We start from the raw sequence: 21,023 nt of genomic DNA, 5'->3' as shown, positions 1-21,023 counted from the left end.
ACTGTTCCCTTTTCTCCCCTTCTTGCAGCAGGGAAGTTACTTGCTCTGTCCCGGGTGCAGTTACTCTGGTTGGCACAGGAGTGTTGATGGAATATTTCCTTTTCCCCATCCCTCCCATTTTCCCCATCCTTTCCTTTTCCCCATCCCTCTCATTTTCCCCATCCTTCCCATTTCCCCATCGCTTCGATTTCCCCCTTTCCTCCCAGCTCAAAGGTTTCACCCCTTTTGAGGATGAGTGGAGCAGGTGGAGCAGCAGCCCTCTGTGTGACCATCTGTGAGCCAGCATGAGCTGCTGATACCAAGTAGTAACTTACTGTTTCATTGTTAAATGATCTCTAGGGTTTAAATGATCTCTAGTAATCTCTGCAGATTACTTACAGAAACGTTAAAGGGGTTCGGAGCTTGTAATGCTCTGGAAGTTTGGCGTGTTCTCTAGGGATATACCTCATGAGAAGGAAAATACCTCATGAGAAGGGAAATAACATTGAAGGAGGATCTTATGAACCAGATAGCTACAGGTGCCTCCTCCCCCTCAGCCAAGAACTGGGCAGAGTTACTGATTTAGGGAACGTATAGGGTAGATGTCACCTCCTCCTCCTTGTGTCAGGCAGCGCCTTGAAGAGGTAGAGAGGTGTATCTGCCTCAGGGGAGCAGCCAAGGCAAGCTATTTACAAATTCCCTTATGCTTGGAATCTACATCCAAAATGCCCGTGCTTGCTTCTGCTCCTGCTCCTGCCCAGTGGCACAACTTGAAACACAGACTCTTATTAGCCCACTGTAACTGGGGGAAATATCCTCTTTTTTTCTACCAAAGCTAATTTTGCCAGAGTGAAAAACGTAGGACTGAACCATAATTTTGGAACTGTGATGCTGTTTTTTTTTGAGGTGATAATGACGTTGTGTTATGGCAATTTGGCAGTCTCTTCAGATTGGACAAGCCATTTCTCTTTGACGAATGCCTGCTGTTCCCGTGTAGTAAGTACTTTAGAAGAAGTACTCACGTATTTTACTGTCAGTTCTTATTCTATGGGATCTGAGCCAAACCATACTTGAAAAATACTGCGCACCACAAGAATTCATTCACAATCATGAATCTTTTTTTCCTTTTTTTTCTTGCAGTGTGCATAAAGATGGGGTTTTTTCTTCCTTTTGAGCAAGTCACCGACTATATTCTACCACTTAGTAGACAATTCCTTCGAAATCAATGCAGACAGATGGAACCCATGTTCCAACTCTACCCATGCCCTTGGGATTTGTATGTCTATGTCCGAGAGCCATTTTTTTTAATGTTCTGAAATCCTCCATTATATACTCCTCAGTATCCACAAAAGCTTGTCCCATTCACTTTCATACAACTTCACAGGGAGATGAATTTACATTTTTTTAAAAAAAGATTATTCTTAATAAAACTGAGAGAATTCACACATAAAACATTAGGTTAAAATAGCTTTAAGGGGTGGATTATGGTGACAAGCCAGGAAACAGAATTAAGATAGCAGTTTTCCTTCTGTTCCTACTGGAATGGGGAAATGAAGCTTTCCAACTTAAACTCCAGGCAACTTATCTTCCCTACTGCTAGTGTCCCTTATTACATAGAGAAAAACTTCTATTCCTTTTTGAACAACAGAATAATTGCATGAGAAAGCAAGCCAGCCTCTGTTCTTATGGCTAGCTGCGTCCAGTCAGTGAGAGCAAAAGGGGGTAACAACAAAAACACTTTGGGAAAAGGCAGGGAAAGTAAATACGTTTGTATTTACTGTTGAGAAATATCAAAAATGCCCTTTTGTATTGTGTGGCTCCCCATTGTCGCTCAGGCATTGCTTTGGAGTTCAGCTTTCATGGCATCGGCTTTTGAAGTCTAGCAGCAGACCCAGCAGTCTGCTAACCTTTCCTCCGCGGCCATGAAGAGAGAGTTAGCTCGGCCATTTCCATGTTGAATAGATGTCTGTGGCCGAGGGAGTTAGGGCAAAGACCACATGATGACGGGGTATGCTCGTCACAGATGCCTCAATGACTTTGCTCGAGAAGTTGAGGTCAGAGGCAGGATGTTAGTCAGTTAAGTCGCTGCTATCACACAGAACCAAGGACATGTTCCTGGAATGGCTACATAAAACAAGATAAAGCAGACAAAAAGGGTTTTTTTTTTTTTTGTTTCTGTCTGCTGCGGTGTCATTAAAGCTGGTGAGAACTATTACAACTCATTTTTTTCCCTCACTGGCTACAAAATTAAGTTTTACTGGGAGAAGGTGCTAGCATTTACAGAATGAATAAAAACAAATGGAAATAATGAGGATACAAATAGCCTAACTAGCCTAAAAGGTTCTTTTTACTCATTTTAGCACTGAATTAGTGGATCCCAGTGTATTTGATGCGGTAATTCCCATGCGTTTCACATACAGGGTCCTTTTATACCTCAGTCCCATCCAAACCTCACTGGATTTTATTTCATAATTCTCCTCTTTTAATCCCATGATGGTGAGTTCTTTTTAGTCTGCACGACTATATGATTTCAAGTTCCAGTTTCTTCTGCCTTTCTTTCTCTCACACTTTTTTTTTGTTCCCTCAGTGCAATGCACTGTTACTTTTACTTTCCCACACTTAGCATCTTCTTGACTCCCACCTGTCACTGATAGACATATGTTGAGAATCAAGTTTCCTGTCCATTAATGCCAAATGGGGCAAATAGATGTATCGGAAAAGCATAACTTGCAGGGCTCTTCAAACACTGCAAATTATCCATCAATATTATTCCTTTGCCTTAACAAATGTGCTCTAGCCAAGCACATGTCCCTTTGAACTGCTGTCAGCAAATGTGTGAGATTGACTTTTGTTGGCCAAATATCAGAATTGCATATGAACGTATCTCTGGGGAAAGAATTGCACATTTTCATGCATGAGCAATTCTGCCAAAAAGAGAACATTCACCGTATGACTTTCTGTTGAGTCCCAGTTAAACCCCCCAGTGAGCAGACCGTTTTAAGTGCTTTCAGAGAACATGTTCTGATCAGTTTGAAGAGACTAAAAACACTCACCAACAGACTAAGTGTGAAGTCATGAGCAAGGAAAACATCTTAGAAAGCTGGGTATTATGCAAGCCAACAGATAGGCTACATTGGTTACACAGTTCTATTGTTGTAAACAAATAAATAATACATTTCAATGGTTGCTTCTTCATATCTTGATTTATTTGCATGCTGGTGGCATTTAGATGTTCAAAGGAGACAACCAATGTTAACTGCGTCCAGTTCTGTGCAAACATAGACCAAAGTTCCTAACAGGCATTCCTGTTCCTAACAGGCAAAAGTTGAAGCATTAGACATGAAGACATGGTGAGATGAATGTAGAACGGCATATTTCTTTTTCACCGTGGAGTGTAGGAATTGTCACCTTGTAGAATCTGAAAGCAGGATACTGTCATGAAAGGAAGAGGGGCAATTTTAGTTAAAATTCACAAGACTGCAACCCCCTGGAGGCAAGGTAGCTTGGCAGCTAATGGTTGGTGCTGTAAGGGGAATACAGATATTATGCTGTGAATACACCTGCTTATTCAAAGGTGAATTGCCCTTTAGAGAATAAGCTATGAATAGTCTCTCCCTATACACTCCACACACCAAAGATAAAGGTCTCTTCCCAGGGCAAAGGAGGCCCACACCAGCCCAATAATTCCTCAGTGTACTATTTTTAAACCAAAAAAAAAAAAAAAAAAAAGGAATTGGGGGAAATTCTGGATATTATTTTTGGTACTGAGTATTTTTACTTAATCACATTTAAGTCCAAATTGGGAAAATAAGATATTCCAACCCCAGCTCATCCCAAAAGTCGCATCCTCTCCCTCATGTATAGCTCAGTGGCATTTAAAACAACGGTGCTGGAGCACGTGAGCCGGGGAGACATCACAGCCCACAGTTCGCTCGCGTAACTGTGAGAGATGGGGTGTCCTGTGTGAAGGTCACTAGTGTGGTTATGGTTAATGACCTTACTCCACGGCAGGTCACAGGACTTCTGAAGCCTCAAAATGAACACAAAGCTAATTACTGCATCCCTGTGTTTACATACTGCATACGCCAACGGGTCATAACTCTGGCCTTTGCGAGCCTCTGTTACTATAATTGAGGAATCTGTCTTGTGAAGAGTTGGGTTGTTTATTTTCTGTTTGTTGCTGCCAAGGGGACCTCTCATTTCCTTTCCTTGAAGGGGTTTTGACTCTTTAACTTTAACACATTTCCAGCCTCCGAGAGTTAAGGCTGTTGGGACCGGGAATCCGCTTGTTGCAACATGAAGTGAAATGGCGTCCTGGGGATGCCTTGAGCAAGGACAGCACAGGGCTGCCCACTGCCGCCGGCCGGCACACAGGGGGGTCATCTAGAAAAGAGATCTGCGTGAGAAGGGTAAAGAGGGGAAAAATAGGACCAGCAGGAGTCGAAGCGATTTGTGAATCCAAAATAGCAGAGGATGTACTGTCGCTACAATGCAAGGGTTGAAAAGGTTGGGAAAAGCCATTTTTAAGCTTTAATCATGGCTTTCTCAAAATTTAAACACAGGCAGTTTTGAAAGTCTTATTAGGTTACTACCTGCAAACGGAGACCTTAAAATATGAACTAATTCATAGTAATACTGCATTTTCGTGCAAGTATGTTTATTTTGTTTGTGTTAGTGTGAACATTAAATTCTCATCATACCTCCCAGTTCTGAGAGACGCGTTATCAACCATGCAAGCAGGTAATACATAAACGCCGTGTGCCTCTGCACGCATGGTACTATACACTTATGCACACCCTGTGTACGTGTGTGCCATGCCAAGGCTGTATTCTCTCAATAATATGCATCTCGATGACCAGTCAGGCTGGAAATGGCTGTGGCTATACACCAACCTGTCAGGCCCTCAGGTATCAAAATTGGGTTTAGCCTCACAGGGCACTGGGCTGACGCTGTCTCTGTGCTCCTCGGGAGATGTTCTCCTCTCCTGCTGCCAGCTCCTCTCTTGCCACCTGCCATCTCCCCCCTGTCCCGAGGGGCCTGGGAGCAGAGGGAAGGTCACTCAGCAGCCCTGAGGTCCTCTGCAGCATGCTAGAAAAAATGTGCCGGACACACTGCTGATAAACAGCATCCACCTCAAAGTAACAGGACTGGTATCAAATCTGAGAAAGAAGAGTGTGGTCAATTGCTCCCGTAAGGAAAGTGAATCAGAAAAAAACTGATTGCATTCTTCCATTAAATTGTGAACAATGTGAGAGCTGTTATCCTCGGATCGCTAAACCAAATAAGGGATAGAAACCAGCTCTTTTTTTTTCTCTTTCTGATCTTCCCTTCTGGTGCCTCCTTGTGCTCCAGAATTGGCTGGCTGACTATCTTTTAGATGCCTGAGCTGTGTAGGAAAAACAGGAGGGAATACAAACTTCTCACGAACTCCTCTTCCTCTCCCTTCCAAAGTGCCCAGCAGGTATTCATTCAGCGCCAAGTTTCCAGCACCTGCCTAAAATCTTCCCTCTTGATTAAAAATGTTTGGGATTGAGAAGAGCAGCTCCAGCTTTAGAAGGTGAAATCCACAGCTATGTCTATACTGCTACAGAAAAGCAGGCAAAGGTCCACTCCTTGGCCACAAGGCCAAGGGCCACCTTCTGGCTTGTATCCAAACTAGCTGAGGCTATTCCCTTTGTAGCGGATTTGACTGGGGAAGAGGGATGGCTGTTGCAGGTCAAACAGGGTCCTACAACAAACTACCAGTTATGCTGTGCAGACACACAGGAGTCTGCCTGGTCTCCAACCTTCTTCCCTGGTACAGATGTACTTGACGTATCTATGGCACCTTCACCTTCAGTGAATTCACAATGTTGAGTTTCAGGGAGAGGCAAATAGGAAACTGTGGAACTGTGGCTTCTCTCTCTTCTCAGCTCAGGGCAGAAACCACATGCGAAAGAGCTGAGTATTGTCCTCTCTTACCCCACATCACTTCCTTGCCCTGCCTGCACATCCTCACTTGCCTGTCTTTCTCTCCACCCTGGTCTTTCTATCGCTTTTCACAGCTGATGCTTCCAAAGTCCTTGCCCTAACTTCTAGTGTTTTAAGGAGCTCTTTCTGAGGGAGGGACATTTTTGTCACAGCTGGAAATGGAAATGAACCTCTTCCAGGCTGCGTGCCATGGCAAGATATCTTGACAACTTCTTTTTCTTGACTCTCCAGAAGACCACAGCAAGCTGTTTCCTCACCTTTGGGCAATATTACCATAAAGTAAAGGCGAAGGGAAGTGGCTGCTGACAGCAGGGCTCACCCAGCCCTCGCCACCTGGAGATCTAAACCCCTCACTGTTTTGGCCTGTGTGTCCTGGAAAGAAGAACAAACTCAAGAGAGAAGTTTGCTAGTACATCTATCAAATTTAGTCCAAGAATGCAAAACATTTGGGGTATGTGAGCTACAGAGTAAATCAGGCAGTGGATGTTTCAAGTCTAATGGTGACACACGCAGCTCTGTTTAATGAGCTAAATCCTGGGCTGTGGAACACTTCCATGTATAGCAATGCTGTTATAACACTGCCAGTCATGGACAGCAATGGCACTCATTCACTATTGCATTATAGCCACCCTTCTTTTAAAGGGCCGGATCCAAGACCGACTGAAATCCCATTGACTTCAGAGTACTTTGGATCTAGCCGCGAAGAAGGGATTTTCAGCATTCCTTTGTAACAAAGTGAAAACAAAGGAGCACTTTTTGGCTGCTGTTTCTCCTCATCTTACTGGATATTTGTCTGTTCTTCCCCACCCAGGCAGCTCTGTTTGCTTTTCCCCACCCAGGTCTCTGCATCTCCAGTCTCGTCGTCTCTTCTCAGCTCACTCTCCCTGCCAGCTCTGACACCTGATGTAGCCTTTGGTCTGCTTAGGCTGCCACCTCCCATCTCTCTTCCAACCTCAGAGCTTTGAAAAAGAAAAAGCTGGCTGCCATAACTTTCCTTTACAAAGGTCCAAAGGAGCTTCGGAGCGTTCCCAATGAGATGGCAACATCCAGTGTTATTATCAAAGATTGTAAAGACCAGGAGAGAGGTTGTGGGAATCTCCATCATGGAAGATTTTTAAGGAGGTTAGACAAACATCCATTGCAGCCAGTCTAAGTATAGTAGTCCAGCTTCATAGCCTAGTAAGGGACTAGGTAACACTTTGATGCTTTGCCAGTTGCCTTCTGTAAGACTTTCGCAGAGAGGCAGCCTACTGCACATTTACAGAGCACAAATCCAAGTATCTCTATCTATTGACATCAATATAGGGCCTCCTGCTGTCTTTTTCAAGCTCAGACTTTTATTTGGGCTTGACCCAAGGAACTGAAACCAACTTCCCTTTCATTTTTTCAAGTTTAGTCATTTGCATTGCTGATATATCCGTTCATCTTCCTCTTTGCATTCATCAGCTTTGAATCATTGTTATAGGAAGTGTGTAGGGCTGGATTTTCTCACAGAAATTTTCAGTGAACTTGTTACACTAATTAACCAGAGATATAAGCTAGCACCTCTCTGCCAATGAAGCTATGTATATTTTAAGAGCAGTTGAAGATTTGTCCCATGAGGGCCATATTGCTGTATGCTTAGGCCTGAAAAGAAATGAGCTAATTTTAAGGACTGATGCAAACAAATATTATTTTTCAGTAATTTTTGTTGACGCAATTTTGCAGCGGCAAGAAATTAAAGGGGAGAAAAAACCCCCCCACATTTATCATTTAAGGATGTGATGGACACGCAAAACTGAGAAAAAGCATTTCCTACATTTTCTAGTTTTAGTTCCTTGAAATCCAAAATGGTATCAAAAGAATTAACCAGGGGTCCTTGAGTGAAATATACACAGGTGATATTAAAGCTGGAATTTAACGATTAACTGTGGGTTTTTTTCTATCAGTTTTTGTTTTACAAGCAAAGTGACCCAGTAATGAAATTTCTCAATTCTAATCTAATCCTCCTCAATATCTGTGGCAAACAGTAGCCCCAGTATAAAGATTTACAGCTACAGTTATGTCTCTGCTTTGTTCTTAAGCATGTATTTACTTCTGCCCATTTGCTTTCTGAAATTCTCTCTCTCATTTGTCATCTGAAGAACTCCATTTAAAAGGAAAACAGGCTTCAGACATGAAACACAGCTACATTCCTGAAACATGAGATGAACAACCTTTAATTCACGCAACCTTTCATTTACAGTAATGTTTAATGGATGGGCCAGTTTCATTATGGACAATGCCTCTCCCTGTCATTAGCCTGCAGAAAGGTCTAAAACTCTTAAGCATTTAAGGGTACGCTGTTTCAGGCTCTGTGCTCTCTCCTTCCCTCCCTCCCCCCCTCCCCATCACCCATTCTGACTGCCCTTGTTCTAAGTGCGTAATCTAAACGCTGTACTCTGCAAATTGCACTTATTGTTGGCTTGGAGCTTCGGAGGACCCTTCTGAACACTTTTTATACAAACCCTAACAAGGTCAGAGTTGGAAAAATCTCAGCTGGTGGACTTGGATCTCATGAGCTAGTGACCATTTATAATTAATATTAATGAATGGCAGACGACAGATGTTTATTGCTTAAGTAGAAATGTGCATTGCTAAACCAGAAGGATTTAGTTTAAATCCAGAGGAACTGACTTTATTTCTTGTACGGATGTGGGTGGTGGGAGGGAATGCCAGTGGGTGATCCAGTCCCTGCTACCTTTAAGCACAACCAAGGAAACGATACTCCGTAAAAAAGGATCCTGAGCTCTCTATTTCATTGAAGCATGATGTTTGGTCCTTCAAAACATTAATTGAAGTAAGGAGGACTCTCAGTCCACTTCAGTGGCTCTGATTTGCAGCAGTAGGGGTTTTTATCCATAGATCCCAAAGCGCTTACCCAAATTAAGGAACTCTTATCTCCATTTTACAGTTTTGGAACTTGGGGAAGTCATATGAAGACCATATTATAAAGAAAAAGAGGTTCGTCACTGAGATGAAGGATCACATTCCCAGCCACAGTATATTTTATGTTGCTGGATTTTTTTCCGCAGTGGTCTTAAATCAAAATAAAGCTGTGATGGATAAATCTCTTAAGTTTAAATGTGACACAGTGGAAGACGCAACACGGAGATGCAAGAGTCTCTGTGAATCCCTCTGAATGCTACAGGCTTGAGGTTGATGGAACCTCTGTTTTCTAACTAAAAGCAAGTCATTCTTTCAGAGCACATAAACTAACTTCCTGGACATAGAGACAGCTTGGGTAACATTTTCAAAAGTACTTTTTTAAAGTAACTTCTTAGAGTTTCTGGTTGAGGTTGGCATAAGGGTCTGTTTGCTCTGGATTCTTTGGACAAAGCATCCTGCTCCTTTTGGTATCTTACCACAGTATGTGTGTGCCAACTGTTTGCTGTTTTCTTGCCCCTGAGGTTTCTACGCTTCTGTATGACAGTCTATGAAGTGTTTCTGAGCATGTCATACCAGACCTTTGCAAAATATTATTGGTTTTAGTGGCTACAGGGTTGGTCTCAGATGTTACAGAAGAGTGCCTAGGGAGTTGCTAGCTAACGCAGGTGGCGCTCAAGTCTGTAGAAATAGTGAGTAGTTTCTCCTTTTGACTAATATAAAAGTTCCTGGACCAAGCAGGACTTAGTTTTAAAGAGAAGCATGAACATATTATTTGACTGGTGTACAGTGGGCTTCTTCATCTGGAGGCAGGAGGCAGCTGGAAAAAGAGACCACTGGTCCCCATAGTCACAGTTTTCAGAGGCTAGAGAAGGTCCTGAGGTCCTGACTTCTTGCAATACATCGTAGTACAGAAAATATCACTCACTGAACTTTTGCTTCAGGTTCCCTAGAACCTTTTTGCAGCCCTACAATTCGGGTCCTGTACCCATCCCTGCCGTATGGACTGTGCACACCCCACAGGCACACCTGGAAGTGTAAAGCCTAGGATTGTTACCAATTTACCAGCGCCACTGTCGCACTCTTAAGACACCAGCCAAGCACCAAGCAGAAAAACAAAACTTGTCTACATGCCATTGTATACTGCTGGTGGGAACTGTGCTAGAGAGGACGCAGGGCAGATCTCCTGGTGGGGTGGCTAAGGGGCTACAGGCTTTCCTTAGCACTTAGTGGTTCCCTGTGTCATGAGAGGCTGCTTTCTCATCTTGGTGGGGGCTGCATCTCCTCTAATCTTTGGGCCATGCGACCTCCTTCGTATCCAATCTAAATGGCGTGGTGGTCAGTTTGTAAAGTATACTAATTGAAGCGGACTCCAGTGATGCACTGTCACACGGCTTACTCATTCTTCACATTCCACTTCAAGCTACTCATAAAGCCGGCTGCTCACTTCAGTGTGCAAAGCTGTGTTACTACAAACAGCTCTAAACGCACAGTTCATTCCCAGAGGGATTTAAAAAGAATAAACTTATCACATTCTTGGAAAAAAAAAAAAAAAAAAAGACAGCAAGACAGCCTGGATAAAAATTACATGGACAATTTCTATCTGTGATTCATTTTAAATTGAAGACTTACGGGCAATATTAAAATACTTGCATTCAAGATTTTTTCATGCGTGTCCTCCATGACCCCTACTTAGAAATCTTTTTTAAAAATATTTTATAGGGCTGAATTTTGCAAAGGAATGGAAAATACCAGATTATCAAAGTCATCACATTTCCCAGAAACTCGCTGATTTCAATGAAGTCACAGTGGAAAGCAGGCAGGTTTTGAAACAAAACCTCTGTGTTATCCTGCCGGCTTGTCCATTGGGTTGGCCTTTGGCAACCCACCTGGCAGGCTGACAAGGACTCGAGAGCCTGAAAACCTGAGATCCCTTTGACAGCATCTTGGTCACCCCAGCTCCCCAAGCTTCCTAGGGCTAAGCTCTGAATCACTTTGGCATAAAAACTTCCTGGGCCTTTTACAGACACAGCCCAAGACTCTTGGTGATCCCGATTCCCTTTTCCACTGGCTGCGCTCTACCTGGTGAACTGCCAGGTGTCCTCTCAGTAGGTGAGAAAAACTCTTTGGAAACTACGGAGATGGCCAAAATGAAATGTCATGTCACCCTTTTTGAAAGGGGACCTTTGGAGTCCCTGATCTGTATGAAATTTAGAAACCTGACCTGTCATTTTAATCAGTGTGAAACTGTATTTGGAAATGCTAGCACTACCTAGAGAGGGATCAATGCTTTGACCAGCTGAAATAGTACACACACGTTGGAGACACGAAACAGAAAGAAACAGTCATTTTTCAACACCTTGTTTTGAAAAGTATCCTTAAAAGAAAATTGTCCCTTCATTTACACCAGAGACCAACCTTGGTGACCTCCGTGTGTTTGAGCAAGTACAACAGAGGGCAGAATCGGGCCTCCAGCAAATTTAAGTAATAGCACCCTGGCTCTAGGCTGATGGTTTTGCTGAGTGGATCCGTCAGGAGCTGCCATCCCCCTGCGTGTTAGCTACTGCCGACCGGCTGTTCCATCCGTCAGGCTGGCCTGGGTTACCTGTGGGACACACATGGGCTCCCATCTACCTGTCAGCACAGGTGTCACCCCAGGTGGGAACGCAAACAAACCGCGCTTAGAGCGGAGGGGACAAGTGAACCGTGCAGAGCAGGGCCAGAGGGGCATCCTGTTGACTCCTCATCTTCCTTTACCTTCCTGGCACACTAGGAAACTTAAGGAGATGTAAGGAGGGGGCTCCAGGGGGAGCATATAGCTGCACCTATACCAGCAAATGAAATGGTGGAAGATGCCCAGGTTTCCTGGTCCCGGTGTCCGGTACCGGGGCAGGAACTGCTGGCCTGGTCCGAACTTTAAGCGTCGGCACTCGCAAATCCCCTCCAGGATCCGTACTCAGTCATTGGTATAGCCCAGCTCTGAGCCGTGGTCGCTTAGGGAAAAAGGAATTCTTATGGATGCATCCAAACATTGGGGTCATATCAGTATCTTCTGCATTGGCAGGTTACTTTAATGCAATCAGTTTAAGTAAAGCCAAGCAAAACGTCTTTTCTCATTTATCCCTCCCTTCAGAGCACTCCAAGTGCAAATTTGAGTACTAAAGAAAAAAGTTTCTTTGGGGGTTTTCTCCTTTTTACTATTGTACTAGAAAGAGTTCAAATGTCTGCTGAGGCACTAGCATCTGTCTCTTATCATGTATAACTTTTCTTGATTATTTCTAGAGAGGCAGACTAAACATGCAGCTCTGACATAATGCAGCATCACATTTTTATTTCTGGTTTGCTCAAAAGCCTGCACCAGCTGAACTGAGTCTCTAAAAAAGACTATATTTATGACCTCAATCTGGGCTAATGGGAGGGCTTGGATTATTGGTGCCTAAAAGGAAAACAAGCTATTACAGATTTGTGCCAATATCCTGACGCTCTAACAACAGGGTAAGGGGTTTCGTTACCAATCACTGCTATCGCCAATCTTTGTATTGGCATCTGAGTCTGTTAGTCTTAAAAGAGGCTTATAAGGTGGATTTGGACACTCATCTACCTTTTTTGCTACTTCTAGGAGAACTGTAAAAAATAAATCCCATTCAGAAGCCACCATTAATAATCTCAGAGCAAGCTCGGCAAGAAAATGCCACTTTCCAAAATACCAGCATGGTGTATGTCACTTCCCATCCTAAGCAACGCGGACTGGTTTTTCTGCTCTGCTAAATAGCCATTACTTTCCTGTCTTTGGAAGCTGTGTTCAAAGTTTATAAGCTACGGGTTCTTAAAAGATGAAAACTTATGTAATTATAAAATTGCCATTGTTAGCACAACACCAGTCCTGATTAAAACAGGGCTGCTAACAAATTCCCTTAGTCCCAACAGACAAGTGCAAAGGAAATAAATCCCCACAGGCTCAGGTTTGAAGACACAGCAGTAAATGTCTCCACAAACAGCAAACAGAACTCATTACAGAAATGCTCCTCCTCTGGCCGCTTCTTTGACTGGAGGATATTCTTGTATTTTCAGACACTGGCAATGTCTTTTCTGTGGCACAAGAAAGGCAGATCCAACCCATTTCCATTGCAAAGAGGTCATCACAAAACAGTTAAACCAGGGGCTTTCCATAAGCCTTGCTTACGAGCTCAGGAGTGTAGCAGTGTCTTTTCCCAAGCAACCCACAGAAGAAATGATCCTTTCCTGCTTCCCATACACCTAATGGGATACAACTTGCTCTTTATCTGCTACAGCAGCCAAGCCTGACATCGCCTGTCTTGGCATAGCTGATCTGCTCAGCCTCCTCTCTTTCCTCTCTGTCTGCTTTATGCAAACAGCTGTTGCACAGGCCTGAGTATTCCTGTGTTTAGACACAACGTTCTTGTTCCCTGTAACGTGTCTGTCTCAGCATTGTCTTCTTCTTGCAAGGACAGGCTATCACACACAACATAAATAAGAACATTTTTCAAGTGAATACAATCTAGCAGTCCAGATCCTATTTTCAGAGGCAAATGACACTCAAGGATCCTAAATCTCATAGAAAGACTTCTGCAGGTGTCAGGCTCCAACATTGCCTAGAGTCTACATCTAAAGAACTATTTCCATTTTCAAGAGGAGATAGGGCATGTAAGTACAAGTTAGTCACTAAGTCCCCTAATGCTGGTGGGCAACCATAAGTGTCAATATCATTTGAGGTATGTTGGGTTATCTAAGATCACCACATAGGACTGTGGATATGACACATACCTTAAGACCAAATCCATCTGGACTGGTATGTAAAAGCCAGTTAGACTTTCCTCATACATCTCAACAGCAGGAGAACCTATGTCTGGCCAAATTAATTGCTCTTTGCATGCCTTTGGGCCTTAGCTCCTTTAAAATTTTTACCCATATTCACTTCAGCAGTTGGTGCATCTTCAAGAGTAAGTAAGGCCAGGAAATGCACTGAGCTGTGCAGCATCTAGGTAGTACTAAAGTTGTTGACCCTCACCACTCTGGTCACCTGAAAATCTAGTGATTATAAAATAGGGCCACTATAACTAGGAAAACAATGATTGCTGCTAAGAAAGTTATGCTGTTTGAATGTCCAAAAGACATATCAGATGAATCAGCCTCTAGTGACTTGTGAATGAAAGGAGAATGCCCTTTGCATCACTGGGCAGTTGGGGATTTGGAGGCTTATTATTTTGGCAAGTAGCGTGAGTACATGCTACAGCCTGTGTTCCAGAACAAAATGTGTCACTTTTCTTGAAAATAAGAGTGATCGACTCATTTGCATAGTATGGCATGACTGTGTTGTAGACGGAGCTGTAGTAAGTGGGTTTAGAGCCTGGAGCATGCTCCTCTTACTGGTATCTTCACTCAGCACGTCATGCTGTTGTTCAGGTTGTGTCATGAGGAAAGGCTGGCAGACTTTTAGTCTGAGAGGGCTAAAAAAAGTCTCTGAGAAGGGCGCAGATAGGTGGGAAGGAGGGCGACACCAAGTGGTGGCACTTAGCCCCCAGGTTTTGTCCCCCTACGAGGTGGGGTACAGAGGAGGCATTGGGGCACTGGTACTGGAGCTCCGGTAGGCAGGAAAGTGCTGAGAGGTCAGCCAAGGCTGGGAGGGGTGTGAAAGAACACTGTGGCACGTTACAGCTGTGGCTTGTGGTCTTTTATTATAGCTCTTCAGCTTATTACAGTGTAGTGGGGAGGATTTTGTGGTCCGTGGTGACATGCACAGTAGAAGCGCCAGGACCCATCCAGATAGGGGCCTATTACGTCGGTGCCTGCAACCCCAACAGGCGCAGTGCAGTGACTCCTTTTGCCCCTTCTGCTCTCCCAGGGTAAATTTCTTCACAGGATTGATCTCTCCAAAAGAAATACACTCATTCCAAATGCCTGACGCCAGCTTCTGATCCCTCTGGGGTTTCCATGAGACCTACCCCGTGACAACCCCCCAGCAAAGCGAAGCAGTTTGCACAATCAGATTTTATGCCTTCCTATGGTGGTTTGGGGTTTCAGTGCCCGCGGAAGGGAGAAGGGAACAAATATGCTGCTCTGAGTTCCCTGTAGTAATTACAGCTGAATATAATAGGGTGGGACTAAGTGACAATGCCTAAAGTAGGTGAAATCTGGAACCTGCAGTAGTTAATCCACATCAGCTGTGATTTTTTCAGTAAGTAACTCTCTCTCGCATGGTGGTCTTAAGTACCAAGTTCTCCCAAGTCGTGACCAACCCTTCCTCCCTTTCATCCATAAAATACGGTTATAGGTCCGGTGGAAACACCACATCTGATGCGATAATGCAAAGACATCTCTGAAATACTCTGGCTTGCATACTTAAAGATGTGTTCAGCCGTGGATTGCATAAATACAGACGCTGTGATTTCTTTGACCAGGGGCTATAAATTAGATGAACAAGAACTCAGCACCTTTAAGCTGATTGGACATGTAATTATATTGTTGTCTGAATTAATTTCATGCCTCCATTTAATTTGAACTACTGCACTTCTCAAAATTATAGCATGTCTGTACATTTTCTTCAATATACAAAGTTGCTATTATTAGAAGTAGTAAAGTATTCCCTGCCTACAAGCAAATTCACTGGACAGTGCCTACAGACTAACTCTTCCACTACAGCTGGCTGTACGAAGTTTTGTTTCTGGAATAAAAGCTATTTTAATGCCAAATATATACTTCACAGAACTATTAGAATCTCATGAATCCACATCTTCATGAGCAAAACATTCTCTTGGAAAATGTTTTAATATCTCCTGTCTAAGGAGAATTCAATTCTTTTCTTTTCTTTTCTTTTCTTTTCTTTTCTTTTCTTTTCTTTTCTTTTCTTTTCTTTTCTTTTCTTTTCTTTTCTTTTCTTTTCTTTTCTTTTCTTTTTCTTTTCTTTTTCTTTTCTTTTCTTTTCTTTTCTTTTCTTTTCTTTTCTTTTCTTTTCTTTTCTTTTCTTTTCTTTTCTTTTCTTTTCTTTTCTTTTCTTTTCTTTCCTTTCCTTTTCTTTCCTTTTCTTTTCCTTCCTTTTCTTTTCCCTTTTCTTTTCCTTTTCTTTTCCCTTTTCTTTTCCTTTCTTTTCTTTCTTCTTCTTTCTCTACTTTTCCTTTCCTTTTCCTCGTTTTTCCTTTTCCTTTTTCTTTTCCTTTTTCTTTCTTTTTTCTTTTTCTTTTTTCTTTTTCTTTTCTTCTTTTTCTTTTTCTTTTCTTCTTTTTCTTTTTCTTTTTCTTTTTCTTTTTCTTTTTCTTTTTCTTTTTCTTTTTCTTTTTCTTTTTCTTTTTCTTTTTCTTTTTCTTTTTCTTTTTCTTTTTCTTTTTTTCCTTTTCCTTTTCCTCTTTTTCTCTTTTCTCTTCTGGAACTTTTTATCGAAGCCACAAGAAGACATAACCGCCACCAGCGCTGCCTAAACCCCGCCCCGCGCGCCCCCGCCGCCTCCCGCGCACGCAGGGGCCTGGCGCGGCACCGCGGCGCCCCCTCGCGGCCACCCCCGGCACCGCCCCCGGCTCCCGCTTCCCTGGGGAGACCCTCCTTTAAATACAGTAAAGCCACGTGAAAAGGCACATATACATATAAATAAACACACATATATGTATATGTATAAAAGGTGACATGTTCAAACACCAAAAGGTTTTCTAACAACAACATTCTTCACAAAGGAAACTGAAGTTTCAGGAGAATACTATCTTCTAAGTGATATTATTGCATTGTTTGCGGCTTTGATGAGCCTCAGTTTTAATGCTGTCCTTGCCTTTTCTTCTCCAAATGCGAAGTAGCTCAGAGACTAACTTGTAAACGTAACGGCCCATGTCATTTTTGCATTTTTTGTTTGACAGATAGCCAAATGCCCAAATTTCTAATGAATTTCCACAACTTCTGGCGTCCAGTTCAATGCGCTGCTAAGAAGTGGGCTCCAGCAAGCAGTGGGAAGAAGGAAAAATATTCAGGAAGAAGTCTCAGGGAAGAAGAGAGCAGGGATATGAGCAGGGAGAGAGATGCATGCAAGGACACAGCTCCAGCTGCACCCCAGTGCCAGCAGATAACCGCTGGTACAATCTTCCCTTGGCTCTAAATTGAACCAAGGACTGACTGGAATTAACATTATACTGTCATATAAAAACTCTCATTTTTTAAAATAGCGGTGAAAGGAGCAAAACAACCAGGAGAGGTGACCCTTCTATGCGTTGTTGCATTAGCAGAACAGCACAGGTCCAGAGGGCAGACCTTTTCACAAATGGCAACAGCACGGGGGTGATGCCATTAAAGCATGTACAAAATTGCACAGCGGACTCCAAAATAGTCTTCCTCAGAGCAGAAGAGAATTAGGACTGAATTTTAAGCATTTTCCAGAGAGCAGTTTTGCTTTTCCTTTTATAATGACACCAGTCTGATTAAGACAGAACCAGTGAAGCCGTGCCTAGATAACTCTGCAGCTAGAGAGAGGCAGTGTATTCTGAGACACATACATATAAATACAGACGTGCTCATCCATGACCGAACGGGAAACCATTACATGTCATTCCAATATACTTAAAGGATAGTGGCTAGGAAGTCACAGCTGAAGGATTTTGGCTGATCATCAAGTGAACAATGTCAAACAATGAATGCCTGGACAGTTTCCATTCAAACAACATTTCATCTCGGGCCAACTGTATTTACAAACCGCTGGAACGAAAGCCCGTGCTGTCATTTATCCATTAGTAAGAGGCAGCGTTACAGCTGGGTGAGATGCAGGCTCGCTTCTGCATGGAGCTCGCCCCGGGGTGGCAGCTCCCGCTGAGCCTCCCGTGCCCCTTCTGCAGGTCTCCCTTGCTCACCTCTGCGCATCTTAGATGGCATTGCCAAATTCAGAGAGGGATTCTGCAGGTATGTGGGCATATATTGGGGTAACCTCTGACCGGTTACCTAAAATTCGAGGTGCCATTTTACATTTAAAGCTTTACTGCATGTTTCAGACACAACAGATGAGGAAGGCAGGTGTTTTTCCCTACTTGACTTAACATGCGTATCTAAACCTTCTCTTGCTCTCTGATCTCAGGCAGCGATGGTAAGGAAAGGAGAAGCTGTAAAATAAGCCCATAGAGCTACACAAGAAGAGGATACAGCACATCCTGACAGCTTCGTCTTACTCCGTGCTTTCTGCTTTCTCTCCACCTCCTCTGAATTTCTCTTCTTTTATCTGACCTTCTCCTCCTTGGATGGTCATTCGTTCTCAGAACAAAGCCACTGTCCCTGCACCTACTCCCCCACTGTGTCCTACTCCCAGAGAGCCCACTGAGGCACCAAAAAGCTCACAGCTCTGGTTTTGACTCTGGAATGGGCACAATTCCCTGCACTCAGCACCCTCAACATGAGCTATTGCCAGGTTTCTGTAACTCCCACAACTTTGGTGTAGGAAAGCCTGGATTATCTCTGTTGACATTTAAAAGCAAGAAGTATTTTTGCCGTAACAGAGAGGGATAGATTATTTTCAGTAATATCGTTACCAGGATATCATAAAATAGTTTGGCCAGATGCTTTCCAATACTTGTCCAGAAATTTCTCCATGTAAGGAGGCATACAGGTCAGTATGACATTGTCTCAGTAAAGTCTCAAGCAAGGTTGCTTTTGAAGACGTCATTGGGATTCATCTAACCACAGGTGAATGTTAGCTGCATAGCTCTGTAGATGAACCAGTTCCACACAGAAACAGTCTTGTGTGTATGTACAAGTTTGATTCAATGTCATACCTGCATTGGTTTGTAAAGTAAATAGAAGGAATAGAGTCATAGAATCACAGAATGGTTTGGGTTAGAAGGGACCTTTGAAGATCATCTAGTCCAACGCCTCCCTGCCATGGGACAGGTTTCACTAGACCAGGTTGCTCAAAGCCCCATCCAACTTGGCCTTGGACACTTCCAATGATGAGGCATCCACAACTTCTCTGGACAACCTGTTCCAGTATCTAACCACACTCAGCATAAAGAATTTCTTCCTTAGGTCCAAGCACAAACGCACTACACAATATTATCTCCACAGCCAATACACAAAGTTTTAATGTTCCTAAGGGGATGGGAAGCTTTATTGGAGAGGTCTGTAGCAGTGACGAAATCCTCAACATCTTACCTTTCTAAGTATTTAAAGCAATAAATTACTTGAATACCTAATTTTGTAACGATGGTCTAAAGCTTGACTTGAGACTTGGAACACCACTTTTTGGTCTGAAGAGGGTCACATGCCTGTGCCGGAGCTGACACTTTGTCATGGAGTTCATGTTGTAATACGAAGAATCCCCGTGGATGGGGATGTGGTGGGCATTAAGGGAGGGGAGAGGGGTTTTTAAAAGACATAGATGCTGAGCATTGGCAGTGATGGGGAGGAACATGATGGCTACTTTCCTCGCACCATATGCCCTGGGTCCCAGCCCAAGATAAATTTAGACCAGTCAATAGTTAATGCTACCTGGCTTCAGCCATGGGTGTCCCCAAACCAGTTGTGTTTTGGTGGAGTCCATGGAGCTGTGCCCCTGGCTGTGGGAGACGGGCTATGAGCATCTATCTATGAGATATTTATACCAGCTCTAAAGCACCGGGAATCCCCAGGGAGTTCTCGGCGCTTTGCTCGGAGTCAGACTGACAGGAGGTGCTAGTCCGGTGGCCAAATTTAGTAGTTTGATGAAGAGTTGGACATTTCTAAACACTAGTACTAGTGTCCAGCTTCTATTGGGAGGTGCTAATCCAGGGCTGGTTTTATAGGCTATGGCAAAGCGAGGGAGTCAGAAATTGCAACAGCGTGAGCAAGTCTTCTAACGTGCCATCATTTTTATTTCAGGGAAAAAAAATAGGGAGGAGAAAAGAAAAAAATCCAACAAAGATGAAAGCAAGGAGACAAGACAGGAAAGCAAAGGGCGAGCAGCCCGAAGACAAAACCGAGAACAGAGGGAAAACAATAACAAAACGCAGCCGAAGAAAAGAAAAGCCCCAAATAAAGAAGAAAACCTGGCACCTGTCGACACTGCACACTAACAGCCCTCCATGATTGTTTAAGTCTTATGATGCTGCTATCTCTACCAGACCGCCCTGACAGGTGCTCCAACTGTTCAGGCCGCAAATGGACAATGCTACCAGTTATTATTAAACTTTAAACAACATTCCAAATACTTACTATATTCTCCAAGCAACCATAGTTTATTAAAGAGATTGACATGAGCCAAGGAAAAAAAAATCTAAAAATGGGATACTTTAAAACTGTTATATTATATGCTTCCATGCATCTGTAAAAGGCAATTAAGAAATTTTGTATATATTAATAATAGGGTATAAAATATAGCAATATAATAATGAATGACATTCAGATGAACAATGTTCTTTTTCTTTGTAAAATATTTTTCAAGTTATTGTTTAAGTATGAGGCAAGAGATATGTCTAAATCAAAGACGCAAATCGTATCCCTTCATATATTGTACATAAATATTAAGAGAAGGAGGAAAACGTTTCTGAAGAGCCAGTAGGAACCCAAGGTTTTACAACCTCTGGTGGAGCAGGGTGGGATTGCCCTGTGGTTCCCCAGTCCGTGGGGGAGGAACCCCATGGGAAAGCCGGCGGGGCTTCACGAGCCAAGGGAAAAGAAGGAGAAGCATCTGCAGCTTTGAAGACTGAACCCCTGAGGCAGAAGGCGACGGAGCTGAGTTTGAAGAGTGCTCTTATCCGTGGGACAACACAATGTTTTCTGGTCTAAAGAGTGGTACCGTGTGTGCTGTTTTATGCTTTTTATACCTATGTGTAACTTAAGTCTACATTTCAAATCTTCTGGTGAATGACAAATCGTATTTGTAGGAGACAATGTTGAGTTAATAAAAACCAGAAAAATAGATCATGCAAGTATGTGTTTTTCACAGTGGTGGTGTCTTCTTTTGTACTGGGGGAGGGAACCATTTCATAGCTTCACAGACAGAACAGGACACAGTCCATGATGCCATCTAGTGAAAGAGGATCCACGATGATAAATCTATTGAAGGATAGAAATTACAAACTTCTGCTCAATTTTACTTAAATTCTTGTTCTAGTTCTCTCTGATGCAGCAGACGTGAAAATCTCCACTGCTTAGAGGCCAAACCAACCCCCTTGGTACCATTCTGGCTATATTAGTGGCTAGAGTGACCCAGGAGT

The 21,023-nt window shown here is 43.1% G+C and overlaps 1 protein-coding gene across 1 annotated transcript in view; it reads left to right on the top strand.

Annotated features, from left to right (window-relative positions):
- RSPO3 (R-spondin 3) overlaps nt 1-20,718 on the top strand; it is a 61,033-nt gene extending 40,315 nt beyond the window's left edge. The window contains exon 5 of the mRNA XM_063331074.1: nt 19,687-20,718. Coding sequence (XP_063187144.1) covers nt 19,687-19,880 — 194 coding nt within the window. The 3' untranslated portion in view covers nt 19,881-20,718. The remainder of the gene's footprint in view (nt 1-19,686) is intronic.
- The last annotated feature ends 305 nt before the right edge of the window (nt 20,719-21,023 follow it).

The sequence above is a fragment of the Chroicocephalus ridibundus genome, chromosome 3 (assembly GCF_963924245.1).
Source record: "Chroicocephalus ridibundus chromosome 3, bChrRid1.1, whole genome shotgun sequence".
Classification (NCBI taxonomy): domain Eukaryota; kingdom Metazoa; phylum Chordata; class Aves; order Charadriiformes; family Laridae; genus Chroicocephalus; species Chroicocephalus ridibundus.
Note: the sequence above shows the minus strand (reverse complement) of the source record. Positions and strands in the feature narration are given on the sequence as shown.